General features: G+C 36.1%; 1 protein-coding gene across 4 annotated transcripts in view; it reads left to right on the forward strand.

Annotated features, from left to right (window-relative positions):
* LOC128031049 (oxysterol-binding protein-related protein 3) overlaps positions 1-23,745 on the forward strand; it is a 53,641-nt gene extending 29,896 nt beyond the window's left edge. For 2 of the 4 annotated variants that reach the window (XM_052619261.1, XM_052619262.1), the window contains 21 exons: positions 3,312-3,423; positions 4,371-4,424; positions 5,684-5,797; positions 6,453-6,617; positions 6,946-7,057; positions 7,146-7,249; positions 9,830-9,922; positions 10,304-10,463; positions 12,701-12,831; positions 14,344-14,451; positions 16,093-16,230; positions 16,867-16,960; positions 17,157-17,401; positions 19,709-19,846; positions 19,935-19,998; positions 20,090-20,168; positions 20,567-20,711; positions 20,988-21,132; positions 21,287-21,413; positions 22,554-22,676; positions 22,778-23,745. In XM_052619261.1, coding sequence (XP_052475221.1) covers positions 3,312-3,423; positions 4,371-4,424; positions 5,684-5,797; positions 6,453-6,617; positions 6,946-7,057; positions 7,146-7,249; positions 9,830-9,922; positions 10,304-10,463; positions 12,701-12,831; positions 14,344-14,451; positions 16,093-16,230; positions 16,867-16,960; positions 17,157-17,401; positions 19,709-19,846; positions 19,935-19,998; positions 20,090-20,168; positions 20,567-20,711; positions 20,988-21,132; positions 21,287-21,413; positions 22,554-22,676; positions 22,778-22,874 — 2,548 coding nt within the window. In that variant the 3' untranslated portion in view covers positions 22,875-23,745. Of the gene's footprint in view, positions 1-3,306; positions 3,424-4,370; positions 4,425-5,683; positions 5,798-6,452; positions 6,618-6,945; positions 7,058-7,145; positions 7,250-9,829; positions 9,923-10,303; positions 10,464-12,700; positions 12,832-14,343; positions 14,452-16,092; positions 16,231-16,866; positions 16,961-17,156; positions 17,402-19,708; positions 19,847-19,934; positions 19,999-20,089; positions 20,169-20,566; positions 20,712-20,987; positions 21,133-21,286; positions 21,414-22,553; positions 22,677-22,777 lie in introns of all 4 variants that reach the window. The other 2 variants (XM_052619260.1, XM_052619263.1) reach the window with 2 other exon arrangements.
* The last annotated feature ends 262 nt before the right edge of the window (positions 23,746-24,007 follow it).

Raw genomic sequence — 24,007 nt, forward strand, 5'->3', positions numbered from 1 at the left:
TAGCATTATAAGGCCAATTCACACCACACCGACAAACACGAGTTGTTGGATCATCCCCTGTTGGCATTTGTTGAAGTTTGTTTTCACCCGACTGAACATGCCTAATCTGTGTTTGTTGGGTCGTGGAATGTCTGAGAAGTCTGAAATGATTTTCCAACAATTGGCAACAAACGCCATGAACCGTTTCCACGATGATGCACATATTTCATTCAAAGTGAGCTTCAACCATGGTCTCTTTCGTTTTATTCACCATCTTTCTGGCAAAGAATGTCACAGAAAGACAATAATAACAGTAGGGGTGTCCCCGACTAAGGATTTTCATTCGAATTTTAGAATCTTGCTGATATTCGACTGATAGTCAAATCATATGTTTGGGGGCGGGGCAAAATACATTGAGTCAAGTCAGACATTGGACAGCCATAATTACTGTTAACACTGGGAAAATGTGTAATGAACACCTTGCAGATATAAACAGGGTAAATAATGTTTTATGTTTTGATTAACAGATAGCTAACACTTAACGTCGGCGAAACCATAACAAATCCTTTTAATTAATAATTTTTTTTTTTTTTACAATGGTGCTCTCATTATAACGTTAGCCTAAAACGTTAGCAGTTAATGTTCTGCATTTCTGTTTTGAAGATGACCAGTAGAGTGACGCATTTGAAAGCAAGTTTTTAATCAATGGGATTAAACTCATAATTTCATATAGAATACGCTTCGTTATTTATACAACATAATTTTAATATTAGGACTTATAGGCTATCTGCAAAAAGAGCCAGAATGCACATGAACATATCTGCGGGGCTCTGAATGAACTCTTTTTGTGGACGCGTTCTTCACGAAACAATGTGCTGAAACACAGCAGCTAAACTCTAAAAATTCACAGCGTTTTAGTATAATGGTCTTCTCATCATAATAGTATGTATATAACAGTCCCAGTCAAAGTTATTAATATTCTGCATTGTAGTTTGACCTGCTCGTTCTGTGCGCTAAAGAGATATCACCGTTGTACTACAATGAAGCGCTTGACTGAACCAAAGACATCTTATATCAGGTAAATAATATATCCACGATATATATACACCGGCTGAAATGTTTTGAAATCACTTGTACCCTACCTAATCTAAAAAATCCAGTCTCTGGCTGTGTCAGTTTGAGTCTTGAGTTTTAAATCCCTGCCGCCAAGATGCTCTTCTGTCGGTAAGGGATTATGGAAAGTGAAACATAAATCTATAGGGGTAGTGGGATTTATTCACGCACTTTCAAATATTAATTTGAAGCTTCTTTCTTTTCAGATTCTTATAGCTTTATCATAACAGGCAATTTATCATAATAACTTATTGGGAGAAAACCAGTAATTCTAAAATAGTCAAAATAGCATAATCAATAACACTCCATATTCGACTGTTAGAGCGGTAGTTGAATCAGGCTCTTCGAATCAAAGCATCGATTCATTGACTATTCGGGGTCACCCCTAAATAACAGTAAAGTTTTGATTGTGGCTACAGGATCATCCATTTCTTCCCCAGTCAGACTTCCCCGATGTTACACTATCTCTACAACAAAATACAAAGAAGTTCTATTGATTACAATCAGTGATGCTGTCTACACTGGATGTGAACTGTTGCATTCGCTGTAGACTCAGTGTAACTAGACTCTTTGACTCAAAGTTTGTTGGTGTTTGTTGTGGCAGTGTAAAGCTCATAACTCCTTCTAAGCTGAGATATGTTTTACTGTTTGTGTGGCAGACATTACTATACCAACATCATGGAATTATGTCGTGTAGAGTTTGTACTACTTCAAAGAGGAAATCACCTCCATGCCACGCTCAGCTGAAGCAGTAATTAAAGCAAAAGAAGCCCCTACCAAGCCCCTACCATAAATGAACAGTTAATTAACCTACTTTCCAGAAAGCCAACAATTCACTAAATGTTTTTTATTTTTTATTATTGGTTTGATGAAGTATTCTAATTTGTTGAAACTTAACGTACTTAACGTCTGTGTGCATTGAATTTATTTAATACATGAGTTTCACAATTGAAATAAATGAACTTTTCCTCGACATTCTAATGTATTTATAAGTACCTGTATATATGTATGTATATATATTTCTTTCAAATTGCTATTAATATGCAATTGATTTCTGAAAACACTACAATCAGTATTATTTATATTATTCATATTATTTATGTAATTAGTGGGCATACTCTTTTTGAAAGTAATCTAAAGTGTACTTCTTTTTCACGAGGGTTGGTTGATCATCTGCTCTGTTTCTCTGTCAACACAGTATTCCTCGAAGGTTGTGTTGCTCTTTGATTTGAGTTGCTGTGTAAGAGAGGTTGGTTTCATTAGTCTCACTCTGTGGTTCTTGATGCATGTTTGGATTTTGTCCTTGGCTATAGAGATGTGTCTTTAAAAGTTGACATTGATGTAGTGAACTGCTGAGAGTGTTAGTGAGTATTTGGGCAGTGCGGTTCTCGCCTTGAGGAAGAGACAGAGAATGCTAAAGAAAGAATGAGACCTACATTTTTCCCATCTGTCAGCACTGTAAATAATAAAGAGAATATCTCTTCTCTCTGAATTTAATCTTGGTTGTTAAGAGTATGCACATAGAATACAGTACAGTACAATACAGGATATGGTTTTTGTTGGTTCTGAATTGTATAGATAATCCATGATTTTCACTTTTGCTTCTGCTTTTGTTTACAAATATTTCCAGTAAAATAAAGAATGACTATCTCTGCGTGCAGGAGCATTAAACCTATAACTAAGTTGAATGGCTGAATGAGCTTTTTTTTCCTTGTTCCGGAAGAATCATAAGCTTGCAGCAGCTCCATTTTTCATGTTCCTCTAAAACATTTTCTGTACAATTTGTTTTCCATTGTCATCAAAATCCACAAATTTCTGCATTATTCATCATACAAATAAATAATAAAAGTATGACCAAAATCTTTGATATCTTTTATTTAATTATATTTATGTCATATATCATGAAATATAATTGAAAAAACAACTATTTGTATTAATCATATGGTAATGCCTATCCCATATTAATCTGTCAGGTTATTTCCTCACTTTGTCTTGACTTGTTAAATCTCTGTTTTCACATCCTTCTTGTGTGTAAATAATGTAAAGCAGTCATATCTAATAATAGACATCTAATTATATCTACTGCAGTGTCTCTAGTTGACACATTTATTATTAATGCCTGTTTTTTTTATAGGCATTGAGTTAGAAACACTAAATGTAGGTCAATTAAGTTTCATTGTACAGTGTTCATGTGTATTGAACTGGATTGTACAGGACAGCTGGGAGATCATTGAGGGTTTGCGTGGTGGTCTTTCCAATGTTCAGGAGCCAGAGAAGCAGGCCGGCTACATGCTGAAGAAGAGGAAGTGGCCCATGAAAGGCTGGCACAAGGTATGTAGGTAACAGTCATGCATCAATTCCTCTACCTATGTTTTAGTAGAAATGGAAAAAGTGGAATAATTAGATTAGTGCAGAGATTTCCAGATCTCAAAGCAACTGAGCGGATTCATGCTAACCTGTCTGAACACATTCAGTAACTCTGATGAACCCTGCACTGAAAAAAACAAATTATATTTATTCAAATTTTGATTTCATATTAATCGAAAATATATATTTTCACAGACAAAACATTCATACAGAGTACAGAAATAATTGATCATAAAGATCACACTTAATCAAATTTTCTTTATACACAAGACAACATGTTAATTTATGGGTCTATTTAATAATTTTAGGGCTTTTTATAACTTATTTCACCATAAACAAAAGCTAAATTAGCTATAATATGAAAACTAAGAAGAAAGACCTTAATATTTATTGTGATATCTTTAAAAAGTATGCATCATCTTGCCTGTCATGTTCTAACAGCAACAAAAACTCCAGAAAAAATAATAAAACCCTAATGTCTGTAGCCAGTAAAGTTGCAAATCAAGTTGTTTCTTTAAATTTTTTTGATTTAATGAGGAGTACTTTTTGCTTTTAGCCAAACTGAATTAAACCAGAAACCACGCTTTAAATAAACGGCACAGTCATTTCACATTTGACATTTTTCAGTGTGGTGTGTCTGACAGTTAAAGCACTCATTCTGTTCAATTGAAGTGCACAAACACAAAGATGAAATGAGCATTTTTTGATACAAAAATACTTCCTTCTGTGCCAGTTTGACGTTCAGATACAAAGTAAGCCATTCAAAGGTTTGTTCTCCAAAAATACCCTTCAACCAAAAAGAGTAAATACAAGAATGGACAGAAAAGAAGCATAGAGATACACACACACTCAGGACATTCATCTTTTACCAAATAAATCTGACCCAAGTTTCTGTGCTTCTTTCTTCACAGAGATTCTTCTACCTGGATAAGGGCATTTTGAAGTATGCCAAGTGTGCAGCTGATGTGAGTCTAAAAGGCCTCACACACACACACACACACACACACACACACTCAGTCTATTGAACTAAAGCACTCAGGACTTTTAGTGGTCAGTTCCCCATCATGTAAGTCTTCACAGAGCTCTTCATCTTTAGAGGCCCTAAATCTCCGTCTTTCTGTCAATATATGTTTCCTGCTGATAAAAGCATCAAGCTGTGGGTATGTAAAATAAAAGTTAATGTCCACAAGGTTTGAAAGCATTATCTACAGCAGATAGTTTGCAAATGTAAAGCGGTAATTTCAGAACAGAAACTATTATACCACATTGCGTGGTTGCCTTTCCTCATACTAGTCTGCCGTCCTAAACAGCGTCATGAAGGGGCCAGGGTATTAAATTATAATGAAAGTACATATTTAACCTGCCATATATATTTTTGGTCTCTAAATGATAAGCACTAGTTGAATTTGACACGGTTATGCATTAGCGAAATTAGCTGAAGCCCGCTTGCTTTTAAAGTTCTGCAAACCTGTCACCTATTGTCAAATTTACTGTTTTGAATGCACAGTATGCTCACAGAGCGCTGTATGCTTACAAATTCAGAATTTAGTCAGATTACAGAATAAATGACTCTTATGAGCAAGTTATTTTTATGTAATATTTTATCTAATCAGTGTACAGTAGTTATTGACTGGTCAGTTATATGTCAGTGTAGTTAAAGATACACATCATTTGTTTTGTCAGTACTATTTCTAAAACCACATAGTACATGCATATTTACTACATATATATTTTTTATATATCATTAAGGACTATTGTTGGATTGCATTTATTCAGGTTAAAAAGTCTGATTATATGTATTTTTTGCAAGTATTGTATTTAATTTTATTATTAAATGTAACTGGCAATGTAAATGTCATTCTTTTTTAAATATTTATCCTTATAAATACTGAAAGTTTCATTAATGTAACCAAATCCGTAAATTCTTCACATTTCTCATCCCTACTTTTATGCCATTCATGTAAACCTGTGAAATAGCCACAGTAAGATGAGATGACTAGGGCTGTCTCACTCTGTTGTATTTTTGAAAGCATGCAGTAGATTTCCTTATTTGTGGAAAAGCACAAGAGCCAAGAATTCAATTTGAATCTAGATTCATTTGAGGCTTAACCAGGAGAAACATATTTACTCAGTAGTAATTTAAGTATGTTGCAACAAAGTGGCATCTGTTGACAAGGTAGCAGTGATATTTATGGGTTAAACCTCCTGTCTGTGCTGTGTGCAGGTCGAGAAAGGGAAGCTCCATGGCTGCATTGATGTGGGGTTGTCCGTTATGGCCATTAAGAAGAATTCCAAGTGCATTGATCTGGACGCCGAAGAAAACATTTATCACCTGAAGGTATCATAACAATTATAATATTAGACTGACCTCGGAGTCAGAATGCTCTGCGGTCACAGGAAAAGCATTAGTGGAGACTGGTGCATCCTGTAATTTAGCTGCAGTTTTACTGGAACATGTTTCATTATGATGGTACACAAGGTTAGCTTTAGCCTTAAAGTAGCACTGAAAGGATTATGATGGTATATGCATCAAAATGTGCATTGAATTAAATTGAAGTGTAATTTCACTTACATTTTAAATTGCTCTCGTATTTATAATTTAAATAGAATTACAGTAGTTAATAATTACATTAATTCAGTTTAGAATTGAACTCAAATTGTCAATGCATGTATTACCCTTAACCTTCAAATATTAGTTCTAGAAGCAGCAATTTTTTATGTCAGTATGAAACAAACCCCAACAGAGAGTTTGACTCTCACATGAAATTCTGCTTCCATGTAGAGAATCCTCTTTTAAAGAGACTCATTTAAGTGAGTTTTGAACTTTTGATCTCAGGAATGGGAACCAGGTCCTTCGGATACAAAATCACGAGGTCAACCTTCATCTAAACCATTTTAAAGTGCAGACACGCACAACGTCAGGGAAAACAGCTTCTGAATCATGATTGAGTAGGTTTCCTTTATCCTGAATCTTTAACTGTGGTGTATTGCAGATCAAGTCCCAGGAGCTGTTTGATGAATGGGTCTCTAAGCTCCGTCACCACAGACTTTACAGGCAGAATGAGATCGCCATGTTCCCTCACGAGAAAACGCTCTTCCACCCTCATTACCCCCTCACCTCCTCCCCCACGATACCTGACAGTCAGTCCATCAGAAAGGTAATGCCATGGGACATGTAGAGGGTTTAGACGGAAAGATAAATGTCAGAAAGAATTATAATGACTGTGCAAGTGCTTTAACTTTGAGAGGATGTTAAAAACTGTCAATTTGTAGCAACTTTTACAAAATAGACTCTCAAAAAAGTGTTTCACACTGTGACTAGTTTAATTTGTCCACTAACAATGTCCAGCAGTGTACAGTATATCCATTTATTACACATACACACCCACATATATTATTATTATATCATTATTGTTTTACTTAGCTGGGGTTGTACTTTTGCATTTATTTTCTCTTTCTCTTTCTCTGCTCAATCATTTTCTGTAGCGTGCCTCGCTCGTAAAGCAGTCCTCTCTCCAATGGCCGGCATCTTTTGCCAGCCAGGCCAAGGTGACCGCCTGGCTCCAGTCTTCTGATGACATGGACAGGTGCACCAAAGGTACACGCACACTAATTTATGAATCCATCTCACTCTGAAGATGCTGTGCCTGCAGCTTTTTACTGCACAGTGTTCTTTGTCTTCTCAGAACTCTCAGTATGTGAGGCTCAGCTGCTAGAACTGAATCACTTGTTGAGAAGTATGGAGGTGTTACACCGCACCTACTCTGCACCAGCCATCAACGCTCTGCAGGTTACATCTCACTCACACACAAAATTATAACAGTCTTATAAAAGTAATTACATGTACATTATATATTTTACTTTTTGCTAACAATCTATAGTTAAGCCATATATCAGACTGCGCCTAAAACAGTTACGCCTGTTTCACATATAATCCATCTGCAGTGCGTCTGCAGTACGAGTGTGTTACGTATGTTGTGCTGAAGCAGCACGGACTCATTGTGCTTTCACACAGGACGCGTCTGCAGTCCGCTACTGATCCGCGTCGGTTTAAGCCACAAAAACAACATCTGTCCATTATTTTGATATCAAAGCATGTAAAAAAAAAGAAAGAAAAAAAAATTCAGCATTGTGATACTCTTTCATCACAGTACAGTAACAATCTTTCATAGACATATTTTAATTCAAATATAAACAACGTATTACGCATGCATTTGACTGCTAGGTTTTTATAATAAGTTGCTGAAACAAGCTGCAACACATTTAAACACAACATTAGCCTACTTTTCTTGTTAGGATATCACAAACATTTAAAATTAAAACTCACCACTTACAGAAACAGTCGACTCTCGTGCCTTTTGCATTTAAATCTTTATTACACGCAATCCAACAGGTCTTAAATACCTTTGTTTTTCTGCCTCTATAAAAGTGCATATATAATGTTGCCTTGTTTCTTTAAAGTTGCTCTTTTTCCTGTTTTAAATCAAGCCAAAACTCATGTGTTGCTTGTGAAACACAGTAGGCTTTGATTAGTATACATTTATTGTGAAATGACTGCTTTTCCGTGTCAATCCATGTTCATTTTTACCGCGAACAATGCGCTGTCACTTTAATTCAGCGAATGCAGCACAGCAAAAACAAAAACGCGTGCAGTGTGAACGCTGGAATCCGTTAACATGGGTGCGTTAAAAATTACGCAACGCATACGCACCGCAGACGGAGTATGTGTGAAACGGGCGTTACATTTGCGACCACACATATTAATTTGCAAGTGAACTTTAAAATGTGCATGTAATGCATTTTTCCCTGCTTGTTTTGTGATCACATCTTTTGTTATGTTGACGTAATAAACTGAGACGATGCGTCAAAGTTTTAGCGGGCAAAAAACAGCGTTGACGGCACACCGTGCAAAGTAAAAGTGCAGAAAAGCAGTCTATTTTGTGCACAACTGAAACTACATCAAGTAAAGAGGTCCGCTGCGTGGACATTAACAATTCTTGTTTATAATTGATACTGATATAGCTTCTTGTCATTACAAGAAGATATGGCTTCTTAACTTGAATCAAGATATACTGTGTTCTGTAAATTGCTGAACTTCATAATATTTGTAGCGCACTTGCTGTCCAATAGTCACAGTAAGCTTTATGCTCTGTTAACTTTTAATAAACAAAGTATCAGCTTTAAGATTTTGCCAAATTCATACCTAAATTCAAACATAACATATTGGTGCTTTTTAATGTGGCATGAGCCCTCACTTTCGCTCCTTTGTTCAAGTGGAACGTTTACAAATATATTATGAGATAAACATGAATGGACATCAAAAGGTGTTATAAGATACAGTACATCTTACTGAAACGTCTCATGTAACCACTCATTCAGTGTTTCAAACTGCTGGAAACAATGCAACATAACAAACATTTACCTCACAATAACCATTCTGCATCCATAAACTCATTAGTCAGCTAGAAAAAAAAAACTATAAATTTATGTGCTATATTGCTTATTCATATTTTTAGTTAACCTTCTACATGATAAGAAAGAATGCAGGGAGCTAAAGTTTAAATTTAGACAAAAACTTTAAAACCGCTGCCCTCAGAAAAGGCCAGTCTTAGTCCCTCAGGCAGTGGTCCAGCTGTGCCTGTGGATGCTGTTAACTGACAAACAGTCATTCAGTTGATACCACCGTTTCACAAGGATAGTCATGATCAAATTATTCCACATAACTGCTGTTACAGATGAGCTATGATTCAGAAAGCTGTCCTTTCATCTGCCAAATGGCCCGCCTTATTTTATTACAACTGCTGTTTACTTTGGCTGCTGTGAATGTAAATGTTGTCCTCGGCTAGCTTGCAGGGTTTGTTTTTCATGTCATCTGGCTTTTTACTCTTTTCATATTATGGCCAATAACCAATGGCCAGTATTTAATACCGTTACGTGAATTTGTGCATCACAAAATTGCATAGTATGAAAATTGATATTTATTTCAAGATTTGCTTAAGAACATTAGTTGTTAAATTACTAGTGTTTAAATATAAATTTGCTAGATGAGTGTTAGATGATAGCAAAGCTATCTAAATGTAAAAATATGGGGAAACGAGCTTGCACAATTACATTTCCATATTGCCATATTGCCACAGCCATATTGCTGTGGTACTTAGGAAGCAGCTGGGGGTTCACCGATCTGAGACTCAAACCCACAACCTTCGGGTTAACTCTCTAACCATTAAACCGAGACATTGTGCATATATATTGTGAATGTGTACAACGAATCTATTTTAGTTGATTAAAATGTTTTCTGTATGTTTTAGGGGAATGATAGGAATTAAAAAATAAATAAATACTGAGTTTCAGTATCTTTCATTCTGTATAGGCGTCAACATACGACAGCCCCAAAAAAGAGAAGAGACATCCCAGAAAATGGCGTCCCAAGAATTACGGGAAAGACAACAAAACAACCCTTCAGGTGATCCGTGACCTTCTACTTGCAGATATTAAAACATAAAACCAGTTTTAAAAAGGCTTTTTTTTTGTAGCTCACACGGCAGTTATTAATCACTTCATGAATACTTCAAATTACTGGAGCGCCATGCATTTTTAATGTTAACATAATGTTTTATAGAGCTGATTTGCTGATGTATTACATGCATGAATAGTGTGATGACAATGATAGTTACGCCTCGTTTTATTGTCTCTTAAGTATTACACAAAGGACCATTAGTTAGTTTTACTGCATGCAAGAGAAACTTAGAAACCTATCATGTTTTCCCCAAGCCATTTATCTCATGCCAAAATGAATAGCACCATCACTGACTGTTGACCTGGTTTTTCTCCTAATATTTTGAAGGTTCCGAGCTGTATCTCAGCAGGCTCTTTCCGTCTCCATGCGTCCAATCCCAACCTTTCTTTAGCAGACCTGACCAATGAGAAGCCATACCATGAAACTTTAGACTCACCTATAGATGTATCCAAACTGCAGGAAGACTTCTGCCGTGTCGCAAACAACCGTGAGTTCTGCTACAGAAAAGTACTTTTAGTGATGTATCACTAGAACCACCATTTATCACTGCACCATTTATCCTATGTGACAAATTATACCTCATCATTCACCCCTAAATCCCACATTTTTGGTTCAGAATGTCCTATTTGCGGATAAAATACATGTCATCAGGAGGAAATTGCAGAGGGAACAGCTAAAACTCGGGAGAATGTGACAGATGTTGATTTCAAATGGTTTTATGCACTTTATCTGCATGAAAATCAGTATCGTCATTGTCAGAGAAATCACCCAGCTGGTCCCTTAGTAGTCAAAAGGTTTGATTGGACAATTTTAAGACCTCTCTAGGTAAGCCAACCAGCAAGAATAATATACTAAAACACTTAGATCTGCATGAGTTTCCATGCTAGTTCCTGGAGTATTTTACTGGTTTGGTGCTGTTCTACATTATGGATTAATATGGTATTTCTAGTGAATACTGATAACCAAATGTTGTGTATCTAGGTGAATAAGCCAGTGAATAAGTGGTAGTGATACCAGCACAGCGTTTCATGCAAATGGTAGTCTTTTGATATCCATTCAAAGGATTTGGTGGCTCCAGACCTGCAAATCTGGCGTGAATTGAAATTGAAAAGCCATTATTTACTGCAGGTGGTAGGTCATTGTAAATTAGGCAACATCAGTGACATGCAAATAATCAAACTTCTGTTGTACAGTACAATATACCTGTTTTTAAGTGGTGGCTCTGTGATGTTGTTTCTAAAGTTGCCAATTAAGGCTAGAGAGAAATATAACCACTACTACAAGACACATGATACACAGCTTTAAATCAATGGGTCTCATTCATGAAACATTCATAAATATACGAGTAAATATCTGAATTATCTGCGCGTAAAGAGAACTTCCCGAAAACTCTTCTCCTGATTCACAAAAACTTCGTAAACGTCAGATGTGATAGTGAAATGTGTGTGTTAATGAATTCCAATCAGTCGTAAATGGGACGCGCGTGCACGCTCACTCTCAATTACCATAAATCCCGTCTATTAAATCCGACTGACAACTATATATGAGCTATATATGATCATATTATGACACCAAACGAAGGATTTCAACATGTCTTCTCAAAAGCGACTGAAAAAGAAACATTTCTCAGCTGCAGAAATTGAAGTTTAATGATCAGAAGTTCATTCAAAATGCCACATTTTATTTTCAAGTGTACTAGTGGCGTATCAGGTCCTAAAAAAGGAAGTTTGGCAGCATATTACAGATCCTATTACTGGCTCTCATAATAAAAGTTAAAAGAAAAACCGTATGTAATTAATATAGATAATATTTTTTTCAAAATGCTGTGTAAATATGTACCCGATTAAGGTGAATTAAAATGCAGCCGTATTAATGAGCAAAATGTTCAGATGTTAAACGCACTATTTACGAGTGGCTGGGAGCAGGTGTAGATTTCTTTCGTACCAACTAACATTTGGAAAATACGAACGTTTTAATGAATCCGAAAATTTACGCCTAAGCCACTTTACACGCGATTTACACAAAAATTCGTTCTGCTCGTGTTTCATGAATGAGACCCAATGTGTGGTTTTGTGGAGTGATGAAATCTACACTAAACTAAATAAAAATGAAAGGGTTTACCATTACAGTGTCTGAGATGTCCTGCGTTTTTAGTTACTAAAACTGCCCAACTCTTGGTAAAGATTTTGAATACTTTACAGTTTCTCTTTATTGGATCAAAGTATATACATTAAAGCATGTGATTAAATTTTTTTTTATTTTATATCAAATATTTAAAACATTTTGATGACACAAATGTTCAAAAGAACTGCATTTATTTGAAATATTTGGTAAAAATTTAAGTCTTTACTGACACTTTAATGAATCCTTTACTGTGATCAGTTTCATGCATCCTTGCTGAATATATGTATTAATTTCTTTCAAAAGTAATGACCTAAACCCTGAACTTTTGAACTCAAGTGTATACATACGGTAATCAATTGCAAGCCGTGAGAAACCGCCTTTACACTCCTGCTAGAATGAAAGTGGAGACTACAATACACATTTTTCTTCTCAGAGATGACTCAGAGATTATAAGGCATTGCATGAATATGTAAACTCCCTTTAATAACAAGCAGATTGTGTATCATAAATCATGTTTGAATAAATCATGCATGAAAAGGATTTGTCCTTATATATTCCTTAAATAATGCTTAACTCTTTTCTTAATGTGTTTGTTTCCAGTTCATACAACCATGAAATCAGCCCTGTGCATGCTGACGACAGAGAAAGAGAGACTTAAACAGATGCTGGAGCACGAGTCTTGTCCTGCCCCCTCGGCCCAGCTTTTGGGACTGAAGAATGCCCTGTCTGCTGTACGCTCACCAACACACACACACATTTCCTCTCTGTGCATTTCCTCAAGCTCAACACGATTTACTAACAATATTTCAGTTTCTTGCCTAAATACTGTTTCACTTGAAAGCATTGCATGCATCCTGAGCTCTTGTTCGGTGCTTTTGTAAACACGCAGCTCCTATATCAATTAATTAAATGGCCAAAGACAATATTTAGACGTGCCTTCTAATAAAGTGCAGAGAATTACCTGTGGAAGTGCTATTGTAGTATAATGAGTTTGTCGAGCTTCTAAGGAATCTTGTGAACAATAGCGTTGACCCTCCCAGCAACTATTTGCACATGCTAATAACAGTCTGTGCTAAATCGAGCGCTGTAACACTGAATTATGACTAATTTTCCTCAGTGAGTCACGTTATTGTGAAGCAGACCCCCACTCTAACACTTCTGAGAATAAACGCCCAACGAACATCTGTTATCTGTCACAACTGCAGGGAAATCTGTCTGAAACTCAAAGTCCAGCTCCATCCTAACTGGTCACGTTTTGTCTCTAGTAGTAACTTTGAACTGCTGAACTTTATGTTTTGCTCAAGTATTTTAAAGGAATAGTCTACCGCAAAATCAGGGCTGTCAAGCTCTAAAAAAGACAAAAAGTAGTACCTGAAAAATCAAACCTTCTTCATTGACATTCTCATTTTGGCTGTTTAAATCTCAAATTCACTTTTACATATTCAAATCAGGGCTGTCATGTTATCAGATTTATGATGCACATTTATTGAGGCTAAGAGAATCACAATAACAATATTACTGCAATTCACTGTAATAAAAAAACATATTGCTAGGTGTATCAATAGATTTTTTGGGGGGGTGAAAATGTATCTAATTCATCTTTGTTTTCTTTTGTTTGACCAATGAATCATGTTTGCCTTCGCCTGTCATCTCCTCCAACATGATTTTGTGCGGCAGTAGTAGATAGAGAGAATATCCAAACCTATGTTTTGAGTGAACCAAATTACTGGTGCTGGATTATTTACAGTATTACTGTAAGTGTAATATTAACGGGATATTAGTACTTGATTTTTTTATAATCACAGTTATCGTCAGTAATAAATATAATTGTAACACCCTTTATTCATACTTGAGAGTTACGATCCACAAACCTCATCAGTTATGAAAATCTAAAGAAGCAAACCCATTTAATGTAATCTACATGAAAAATGTTGCCACATATATACACACCACATTTGAATAAGTGTGAGATTTAAGAATGTATTTCCAAATGCAGTGGAATGGGGTGGGGGGGTGCAATGTCTCAAAGCGCAGTTTTTAAATCATAATCACCCAAATTTGTTTATGCCATGTCATGCACAAGATGCTGCAAAAGACGCAAGTGGTCAGCGCAGTGGAATGGAAAAATACATTCTTTGTGAATTGCCCCTGAATAAATAATTACCTGTAATAATTCTTTTCAGTTTTAATAGTTAGGAGCTCTGTGTGGATGCCATGTGAGTATCTGCTGGTTGCTTTTGCAGGCTGTAATACAGAACGCTGAGCTGCAAGAGCGTCTGTGCAAGATCCACACTGAGTCGCACATCTCTGAGCCCTCTGTCCATATAAACCTCAGCCCTGGCCCCCTGCAGGTGGGTCTGGGAAATGTGCTATCATCAGCGCCTTTATCAAGACGGGATCATTTCTACAGCTGCCACAAACCATACTTTTCATTAGTCATAGCTCATTATTTACTTGTGGAGAATTCACTATTGTAGAAAGAATTAGTGTAAGATTTGTCAACCGAATAGTTGCTGTTACCTCGGGATAAAACCCATGGCTTAAGTTGATTTATGCTAATTGAATACGCATATACTCTATAGAGAGGCTGAGTCAGTTAATCATGTCTCTGGATAGTTTACTCTCAAACAAACTTGCATATACAGCACCCACACTTCACATGCTATCTGTGATGTGTTCCTGTGGAATTGCTTCATTAATAACCAACTTCCCTAATTGATATTCTAGTCAACATAATGCTTTTACGCTAATTAGCTTGTAAAGCTCTGCAAGCTGTCTTTTCCTTTTTGTCTGACTGCTTCATTACTAGTCATGATTAAAAACAAGTTTGCTGATTGTTTTTCTTTTTTTACTTTGTCTTGGGCTGATAAGAAATATTCTCCCTCGTTCTTCATTTTTTTTATCATCTGTTGGGATGTTGTGTCCTTTTTGCTTCATACATGAGCTAATGAGGTGACTCTCATGAAAGCTGCCAAGAAATATCTGGTAAATATTTAATCTCAACATGAAAATAAACAAGTAAGAATTAAAATTAAGCATATTTTAAGACCAGTGATATATTTCTATTAGGATTGTCAATGCAATTTGGTGCATAATAACAGATCTCCATGGCCCACTGTAATGTATAAAAATCATAACTCTTATAGCGGTGTTTAAAATCTCATTCTCATTACTCTTACTCTAAAACATGATGGTGGCATTTAATAATTCCCTCACAATTAATTCAAAACCAGCTCAGAGATTTTGCAGATCAGTTTTGACCCAGTGGAACGTGATCTAATAAAACAGTCAAAACTTTTTTTCCAACTAAAACCATATTTTAAAACATAATTGATCGATGCGGTCTTCATAAATTAGTGACTGTGCAAACATTTAAATGCATTGATCATTACTGCGTTATTACCATTTTAGTTTTACATTCACTTTTATTACTGTAGTTCAAGTTTATTTGTTATAGCTTTTGTCTATCCATAGTTTATTTATGCATGCATAGTCAATTTACCATGTTAAAAGTGTGATTTGGGAAAAAGGCTAAATATATATACAAAACCATAATATCATGTGTAAAGCCTCAGTTGATACCTGACTCAAAGTTGTCTTAAAACAAATAAAGTATTGCAATGTACATTTAAAAAATGGTTATCACTATATATATATATATATATATATATATATATATATATATATATATATATATATATATATATAGAGAGAGAGAGAGAGAGAGAGAGTTATTACTTTGTTATATTAGTTAGGAGTATTTTTTGCATGTAACAGCTATGACAAGTTTGTAGGATAGTGTGCTTAATTGTCATGAAAAAAAAACATTGAATGTTTAAAAAAAATTGAATTATATATATAATTATAGAACTAATTATATAAGTAATGTAATGTAATTTGCTTTTTTTCTTTTGGGGTCAAGTATGTCCACATTTTTTTTTCTGTGATGTTCGGCACTATGTGTCTTGAAACCATGCCTTTTCTTCAAACAGAAGCAAGACTCCTGCGATGGTTCCCGTCCTCTTGTTCACCAGGCGTCCAATGAGAGCAGAGCTTCCATTACAGAATCTCTATCAGAGTTTTTTGATGCACAGGAAGTGCTGCTGTCAGCTAGCTCTTCAGAAAATGAGGTGAGAATAAAATCCCCTCTTTTCCTTCAGTCCCATAAATGTGCTACTCTAAGTGTCAATGCAGTGGGGGTAAAGCTGGGCACCAGATGTGACCTACATGAGTCGAACAATGGAAGTATGTAGAACAGAGTTCGGTTATAGTACAGTGTCAGGGTTTTTAAAGTGCTCCACAGACTGACACATTTCACCTAGCTCTAGCAAATCATCCAATAGACCTCAGGCAGACACTGAACCGAACACCCTGTTAAGAGACAGAGGAAGAGACTAATTATACTAAGTATGTAGTAAGTGCTACGGATCTAGTATGCTTTCTCACTCGAACTTAATTTCTGCCTTTCTGCCTCACATTGATGCCGACCTGCTCAAGCGTCTCCTGTAGCAGAAGTAATATGAAAATTGAAATAACTGCTTCTCTCTAAAAATACTTAATGCAGAATTAGGCTTCTTCATCTTCTGCATTTGAGTGATGGACACACAGGCACACTGAAACCTGCTCTATCTTTACGGTTTTGATCATGTGGTTTATTAGAGGGTGCAGAGAGATGCACATGGAGATGGTCAGTAGACTAGCTATGATACATTGATATTGTCAAAGAGCCCAAACACCTGTAATGATGATGTGTGGTTTCCTGCTAGCCTTCGGAAGATGACTCATATATCAGTGACATCAGCGACAACGTGTCTATGGATAACTTCAGCAACGAGGTGGAGAATGAGAGACTCAATACAGGTGGGTAGGCCACATTTTTCCTCAAGTCATTCCAATGTTATTTCAAAGATCCAGTGAGAATCTACATTTGACAGCTGTTTTATAGCTGGATGAGGAATTTGGTGTGTTCGGAAAACTGTTTCCTGTTTTCCTGAACTGAAACTTCCAGAGACATGGCTGGAATTGATCCACAAGCATTTTTTTCTTTTCTTTTTAGGCTGTGTAGAGAACGGTGGTTCTCAAGATCAGCGGCGGTCTTGTCTTCCCTCCCCCAGTCCCAATACCAGCAACATCAGCCTGTGGAACATCCTGAAGAACAACATCGGGAAGGACCTGTCTAAAGTAGCCATGCCTGTTCAACTCAACGAGCCGCTCAACACACTGCAGAGACTGTGTGAGGAACTGGAGTACAGCGAGCTGCTGGACAAGGCTGCACACACACAGGACCCGTTTGAGCGCATGGTAGGAAGAGGTCACCAAATTGCACAAACCTATCTGCATATGTTAAGTGTTTGGATTCAAACATGCATAAACATACATTGTTATCTGAGCTAATCAAAGTCAATGATGCACTTTCACATAAAAACAACTATGAATAGTCAATGCTAGAAATGCCAAGAAATGTGTTTTGGCACATTTTTGGTGCAAATATGAATTCTCAAGAGGCATTTGTGAATGCAAAGCGTACTGATTTCACTTTATGGTCACATTTGCATGTCCATACAAAGCTAATGTAACGAAATATGACTGAAGAAGAGATGAGAGCTGAAGATCTGCATAAAAAGCATAATGCAAGCATAAAAACTATAAGGGCCACAACAGAAATTAATAACTATTTCATTATGTGAAATAAATGCTCTCAGCTTTAAATGCCCTTCCTTAGAATATCACATGAAAGTGAAGAAATTAGAGAAATATATCCTTATTGCTTAATAATATTCAAAAATATATTGTCATGTTCAATTTAAAACCCTATTATGTTACAATAATATAACATTAAAGAAATATCAAATTATGCATAATAAAATATTACAATACTATATTGTATTTTTATATTAATATATATAATTTGGGTATTGCATATTGTTAGTGTTGTGATATTCTCACTTTCATATTCAATATTCAAGTTGGCATTTTATTATGTTAAAATAATAATAATAATACCTTATTAAAATATTATTTTTACAATAATATTATATTAATGGTACAATTATCATGACATTGTATATTATATTTTTTGCTATTTATAATGTAACATTCACAGACACACACACACAGTCAGACTTATGATGTCACAGTGCGTTAGAGTTTATTAGCCTGATGTGATTGTGATGTGATTGTCTAGGAGTAGAGTGATTCTTTTGAAAGCCTGTCTGATCCAGGCTGATGATCCTGGGATCCACTGTTACTCATGAGAGCATGATTAATGTTCAGAAATCATTCTTCACCTCCGATGATTTTCAATTTGAGCTGATGTCACATAGGCCAGATTTTCGCTCCGTTGATTGACTAAAGAAAATGTTTCTGGTATTGAATGGAAATGAAGGTGAACTAGAGCTCTTTGGTCATCACAGTCATTTATTGCCAGGTAAGATGAATATAAGAAAGGTTACAGCAATAATAGCAAATACATTACTATTGGGATATTTTGAGATGCTCTCGTGGGTGAACTTGACTTTCAGCTTTCATATGCCTGTCAAAAAGCCTCCGGCGTGCTGGAGGTGTTTCAGACGAGGACTTGTCCTCCACTATCAAATGTAAAGTCACATTAAGGTCTACAATTTTCAGAAACCATTCTATTCCCTATAGACAAAAACAAGTCCAGACTATATGTTTTGATGAATATTTAGTTTCATGCCTGATTGTGTAAATAACATAAGTTATGAATTCAGTTTCACATGCCTGACAGATCAGTGACAATGTCATTTCAACAAAGCCTTAAAGAAACAGTTCACCTAAAAATGTAAATGTAGTCACCCTCAGGCATTTCAAAATGTAGATGAGTTTGTTTCTTCATCAGAACAGATTTGGTGTAATGTAGCATTACATCACTTGCTCACCAGTGGATCCTCTGCAGTGAATGGGTGCCGTCAGAATGAGAGTCCAAACAGCTGATAAAAACATCACAATAATTCAAAAGTAATCTACATGACTATCCTCTAGTAAAGACATTTTTAAATAAAAAATGTTGCTTCTGGCTAAAATATAAGTCCTCTATTCATAATATTGCTTTCTCCAATCATCTCATCTGAATCCGGAGAGCAACATGCAGGGATCACGCACTGTTTACAAGCTAAACAAGACTTAAACAGTCCTAAACAAATATTTTGTTGGATTTTGATGTGAGAGGACAACAGGGGATGGATATTTTTACTGGAGGAAGCTTTATTATAGATTATGGACTTGATGATGGATTTATTTCTCACAAACATGCAGTCCTTCACTTCACAAAATGTTAGTCGATGGACTGGAGTCGTGTGGATTACTTGTGGATTGTTGTGATGTTTTTATCAGTTGTTTTTTATCAGTTGTTTGGACTCCCATTCTGACGGCACCCATTCACTGCAGAGGATCCATTGGTGAACAAGTGATGTAATGCTAAATTTCACCAAATCTGTTCCAATGTGAAACAACTTTATTCACTATACATCTTTGAGTAAATTTTCAGCAGATTTACATTTTTGGATGAACTTACTATCCCTTTAATAAGGAGTCTCATGAAATGGGCAACATTCAAAACTAACTAGATGTGCTGTGTTCTGTTTATAGGTGTACATTGCTACATTTGCTGTGTCCGGCTATGCTTCCAGTTACTACAGAGCAGGAGGAAAACCCTTCAATCCAGTGTTGGGTGAGACCTACGAGTGTGATCGTCCAGACAAAGGCTTTTGTTTCGTGGCGGAGCAGGTAGGAAGCTCTGTGTACGCTGTAATTGTGAGCAGATGTATGAAGATGTGTATACGGCTCTCACAGCTGCTCTGCTTTTGTCCTTCAGGTCAGCCACCACCCCCCAATTTCAGCATGTCATGCCGAATCGAAAAACTTCATCTTTTGGCAAGGTAAAGTCACACCAGGCTTAGTTTTAGTCAGTTTAAACCAGCTAATGTCTGCAGATATGAAGCTAAGTGTGTTATATGTGACTGATTTTAGATGTGAGGTGGAGGAATAAGTTTTGGGGAAAGTCCATGGAGATCGTACCTGTTGGAACAACGCATCTGGTTCTCCCTGGGTAAGATTTTATCGCTTTATTAAATTCACACACATTCCAGTCTGCAGTTTCAGGCTCCAGCCGTGTCTCAGGTGTCATCCAGTTCAATTGTTTTTACTTGCAAAATATGATTACTACAGTTATACATTTAATTATATAACTCTAATGAAAACGTATACATTTTTCAAAAATGGTCAGTGCTACTAATTAGTTACATTACTAATGACTGTACTTTCTGAAACCCTACAAAACTACAGGTGTGTGTTAACTAACACTAATAACTAAGCCTTGTGTTATTCAGATAACCTAGTATGTTTATCATCCAGTCATCTCAGAATGACAATATATATCAGTCTGGCTGGTTCTAGTGAATATGCATTTACGGTAGACACACGCTCACACTTTCCTCTCACCTTCAGCTTTGGAGATCACTATGAATGGAATAAAGTGACATCATGTATTCACAACATTCTGAGTGGGCAGCGCTGGATCGAGCACTACGGAGAGATCTCCATCAAAAACACCAACAGTGAAAAATGCCAGTGTAAAGTCACCTTCGTCAAGGTCAGCTGCCTCTGCTTTTTGTCCATTTTGTCCATTGGGAAAAAGACCGACTGACTCAAGTATGACATCTGCTGGAGATCTCCTTCATCTGACCTTGCTGTTAAATAGCAAAGTTCATTATAACGCCACTTTAGTGATACCTTGGTGGTGAATTAATTCTGTGTTTTCACTCATTCGTTCAGTATCACTATAATTAACCCAGCTGGTCTCGTGTAAATATGTAAACACTTCTTTGTTCAGGAGTGCTCGGATCAGACATGTTTGTGTCCTTCACAGGCGAAGTACTGGAGCTCCAGCATGAACGAGGTGGAGGGAGCTGTCACAGATCATAAAGGGAAAGTCGTGCACAAGCTGTTTGGGAAATGGCATGAGGGGATGTACTGCGGCAGCCCACCCTCTGCTACCTGCATCTGGAGGATGAGTACGAATCACACACACACACAGAGCCTGCCCTCTTTTTCACATGTGCCACATTTTTCTGCTGCCCGCTGGCTGATGTAGTTCCCAGACTCAGAATGTACTTAAATGAAAACAGTTTTGCTTTAGCCTTTATTTGTGTATGTTAATGTGTACAGATCCCATGCCTCCTGACTATGAGCAGTACTACGGTTTCACTAAGTTTGCTATGGAGCTCAATGAGCTCGATCCTCCTACCAAACCACTTCTTCCACCCACAGACAGCAGACTACGACTCGACCAGAGGTAAAACTTACATTGGATTGTTTGGTCCAATGAAAGCTTATATAACAGAATTAGAACTATTAGACCTAATTATTTGAATTGAATTGAATATTATACATACATATATATATATATATATCAATTAAATTTACTTTTAGCTTCTTATGCATAATATATACATATATACACAATTTGAAAATGAAAATGCTGAAATGAAAAATTACACTGTAATGCTGTTAAACATTTTAAAATTATACCAGTTGGTGCAACTTTGGCCTAAATAAATTTAAAATAAACTAAAATTAACAATGTTAGAATAAATGAAACCTTTACCAAATAAAATAAATAATTAAAACTAAATTAAATATTAAAAACTGTCTTGACCTTGATTTATTTAGAGTCAGAATTTCCAGTGGGAAGTAGATCAATGTTATTTTTGTATTATTTATATACTATATTAGTATTTATTATCATTTCTAATGTTTTATTTGTATTTTCTTATTTACATTTTTTTATTTTAACATTTTAATTTTAAAATGTAAGTTTAAGTTTTGGGTAGTTTTGCTTTGTGCTTTTGTCATTTTATTTGTTTTTATTTTTCAAAATATCACTATTTAGCTTTAATTCATTTTTTAGTTTTAGTAATTTTAGTACTTAAACTTTTTTTCCGTTAGTTGCCAAGACAACATTTCTAATTTTTATGATTTTTTTTCATTAAAATTGTTTTTTTCAATTAATAAAAATAATTGTATTCGTTTTAATATATGTTTGATTTAATAATATTGCAGCAGATAAAATCGATACCAATGAAACACTTAGCAATGCTTTGATATTTCAGTATCTCAGAAGAAACTAAAATGTGATTATTAATAATTATATGCCGTAAATATTAAGTTATTTGAGTGCACACTAATAACTATGATCCAATTAATATTGATGAGATGAGATGAGATGAGCTGTTGCCATTGTAAGAATTTTGCAACTTGCATAACGACGCAAGACAAAAACTACTGATATTGTAGAAAAACCATGCTACGAGTAATTTTGACATACACAGTTGGAGACACGGCTGATGAAACCACACAGAACCATCAGCTCAGATGCATCAGTCATGTTACTCAAGGACCGGTTCGTTTCATTTGAGACTGTTTGTGTGTGCAGGTTACTGGAGGAAGGGGACGTTGAATCTGCAGAGGTACAGAAGCAGAGGATCGAACAGCTGCAGCGAGAGAGACGCAGAGTCCTGGAGGACAACCACATGACACATCAACCTCGATTCTTCCAGTATGAACAAACTACCCTACTTAATGTCTTTTAAAGAAAAATACAGTGCATAAACAAATCCAGTTAGTTGTTAAAACTATTGTCTGCTTAATCACCAACAGAAAGTCCAAAGATGACACCTGGGTGAGCAACAACACTTACTGGGAGTTAAGGAAAGAGCCTGGATTCAGTAACTTTGACTGTCCGGTCCTCTGGTAACACAGAGACAGCTAATATACATCTGTGCTCACTGTTGACTGCTCTTACCTGTTCCACCTTCGAGAGACAACACTCACCTTGTAAGGAAGAGACTGATAAAGCTGTGAGAGACTGGCGACTGCAAAACTATAGTCTGATCGTTTCAAATCCATTTTTAATATTTATTATGTGATGTCCAAGCTGTTCATTGCCTTAATATGCTTACATTATGTTGTAGTGTCATTTATGCAAAAAGGATCCATTGGAAGTATGAGAAATATGCAATCCCGCACAGTGATTATTATTATTTGTATTTATTTTTGGCTGATGTGCATAGTAAGTAGCACAAGACACCAAGAAAAAAACGGTTGGATTGTGTTCCCTTGTGGCTAAATGTAGTACTGCAGCTGATCACACCTTTAAAAAGATGTGTGGTATGTTGTCAGAACAAAAACTGCATTGTCTACCTCTTAAAATTGAATTTAGGATGTATATTAGCCTTTGAATATAATACATATAATGCCTTATATAAAATCATATACACATACTTTGCTAGAACTTTTAATCAAGTCCAATGTACCGTCACAAAGTATTGTAATTTTATGACCGCCTTTTGCTCCGAGACCCTTGAATAAACAAAATGTTTGAGGTTCTCAGAAATATTTATATTCATCTTAACTTATTGACAAGACTGACAGCTGGCTCAACAGTACTGAAGATGAGCATCACACACGTGAGCCAGTCAGTGTTCGAAAGCTTCTTCCACACGGTCTGACCTGTAACCTGTGCTCATTTCACTACGCACTATGACGGATGATGTTGGGGGACTGGGGGACTTGCGTGTTGATCGCTGCAGCGTTTCCTCTGTCCTTCAATAAAGTCTCATTTTAAAGATGGTTCTATGTTGTTTTTTATTTCAGATCTACACTCTTAGAATGGGTTTTAGGGTTCTTTTTTTGGCATCTGGTGTTCCGTGAAGAACCTTTTACATGGTTCTTAAAATGTTGGGGAACCAAAAATGGTTCTTCTTCTAAGAAATGCCCTTTTTTATAAGGAATGTCTGTGAAGTTTGGTTTTCATTTGAGTCATCCAGTGAATCTGGGGCACTGAAGTTTTTTCAGATTTTGTGGTCTGGGCTTTTTCTACAGCAGAAG

This window comes from Carassius gibelio, chromosome A16 (genome assembly GCF_023724105.1).
Source record: "Carassius gibelio isolate Cgi1373 ecotype wild population from Czech Republic chromosome A16, carGib1.2-hapl.c, whole genome shotgun sequence".
Lineage (NCBI taxonomy): Eukaryota > Metazoa > Chordata > Actinopteri > Cypriniformes > Cyprinidae > Carassius > Carassius gibelio.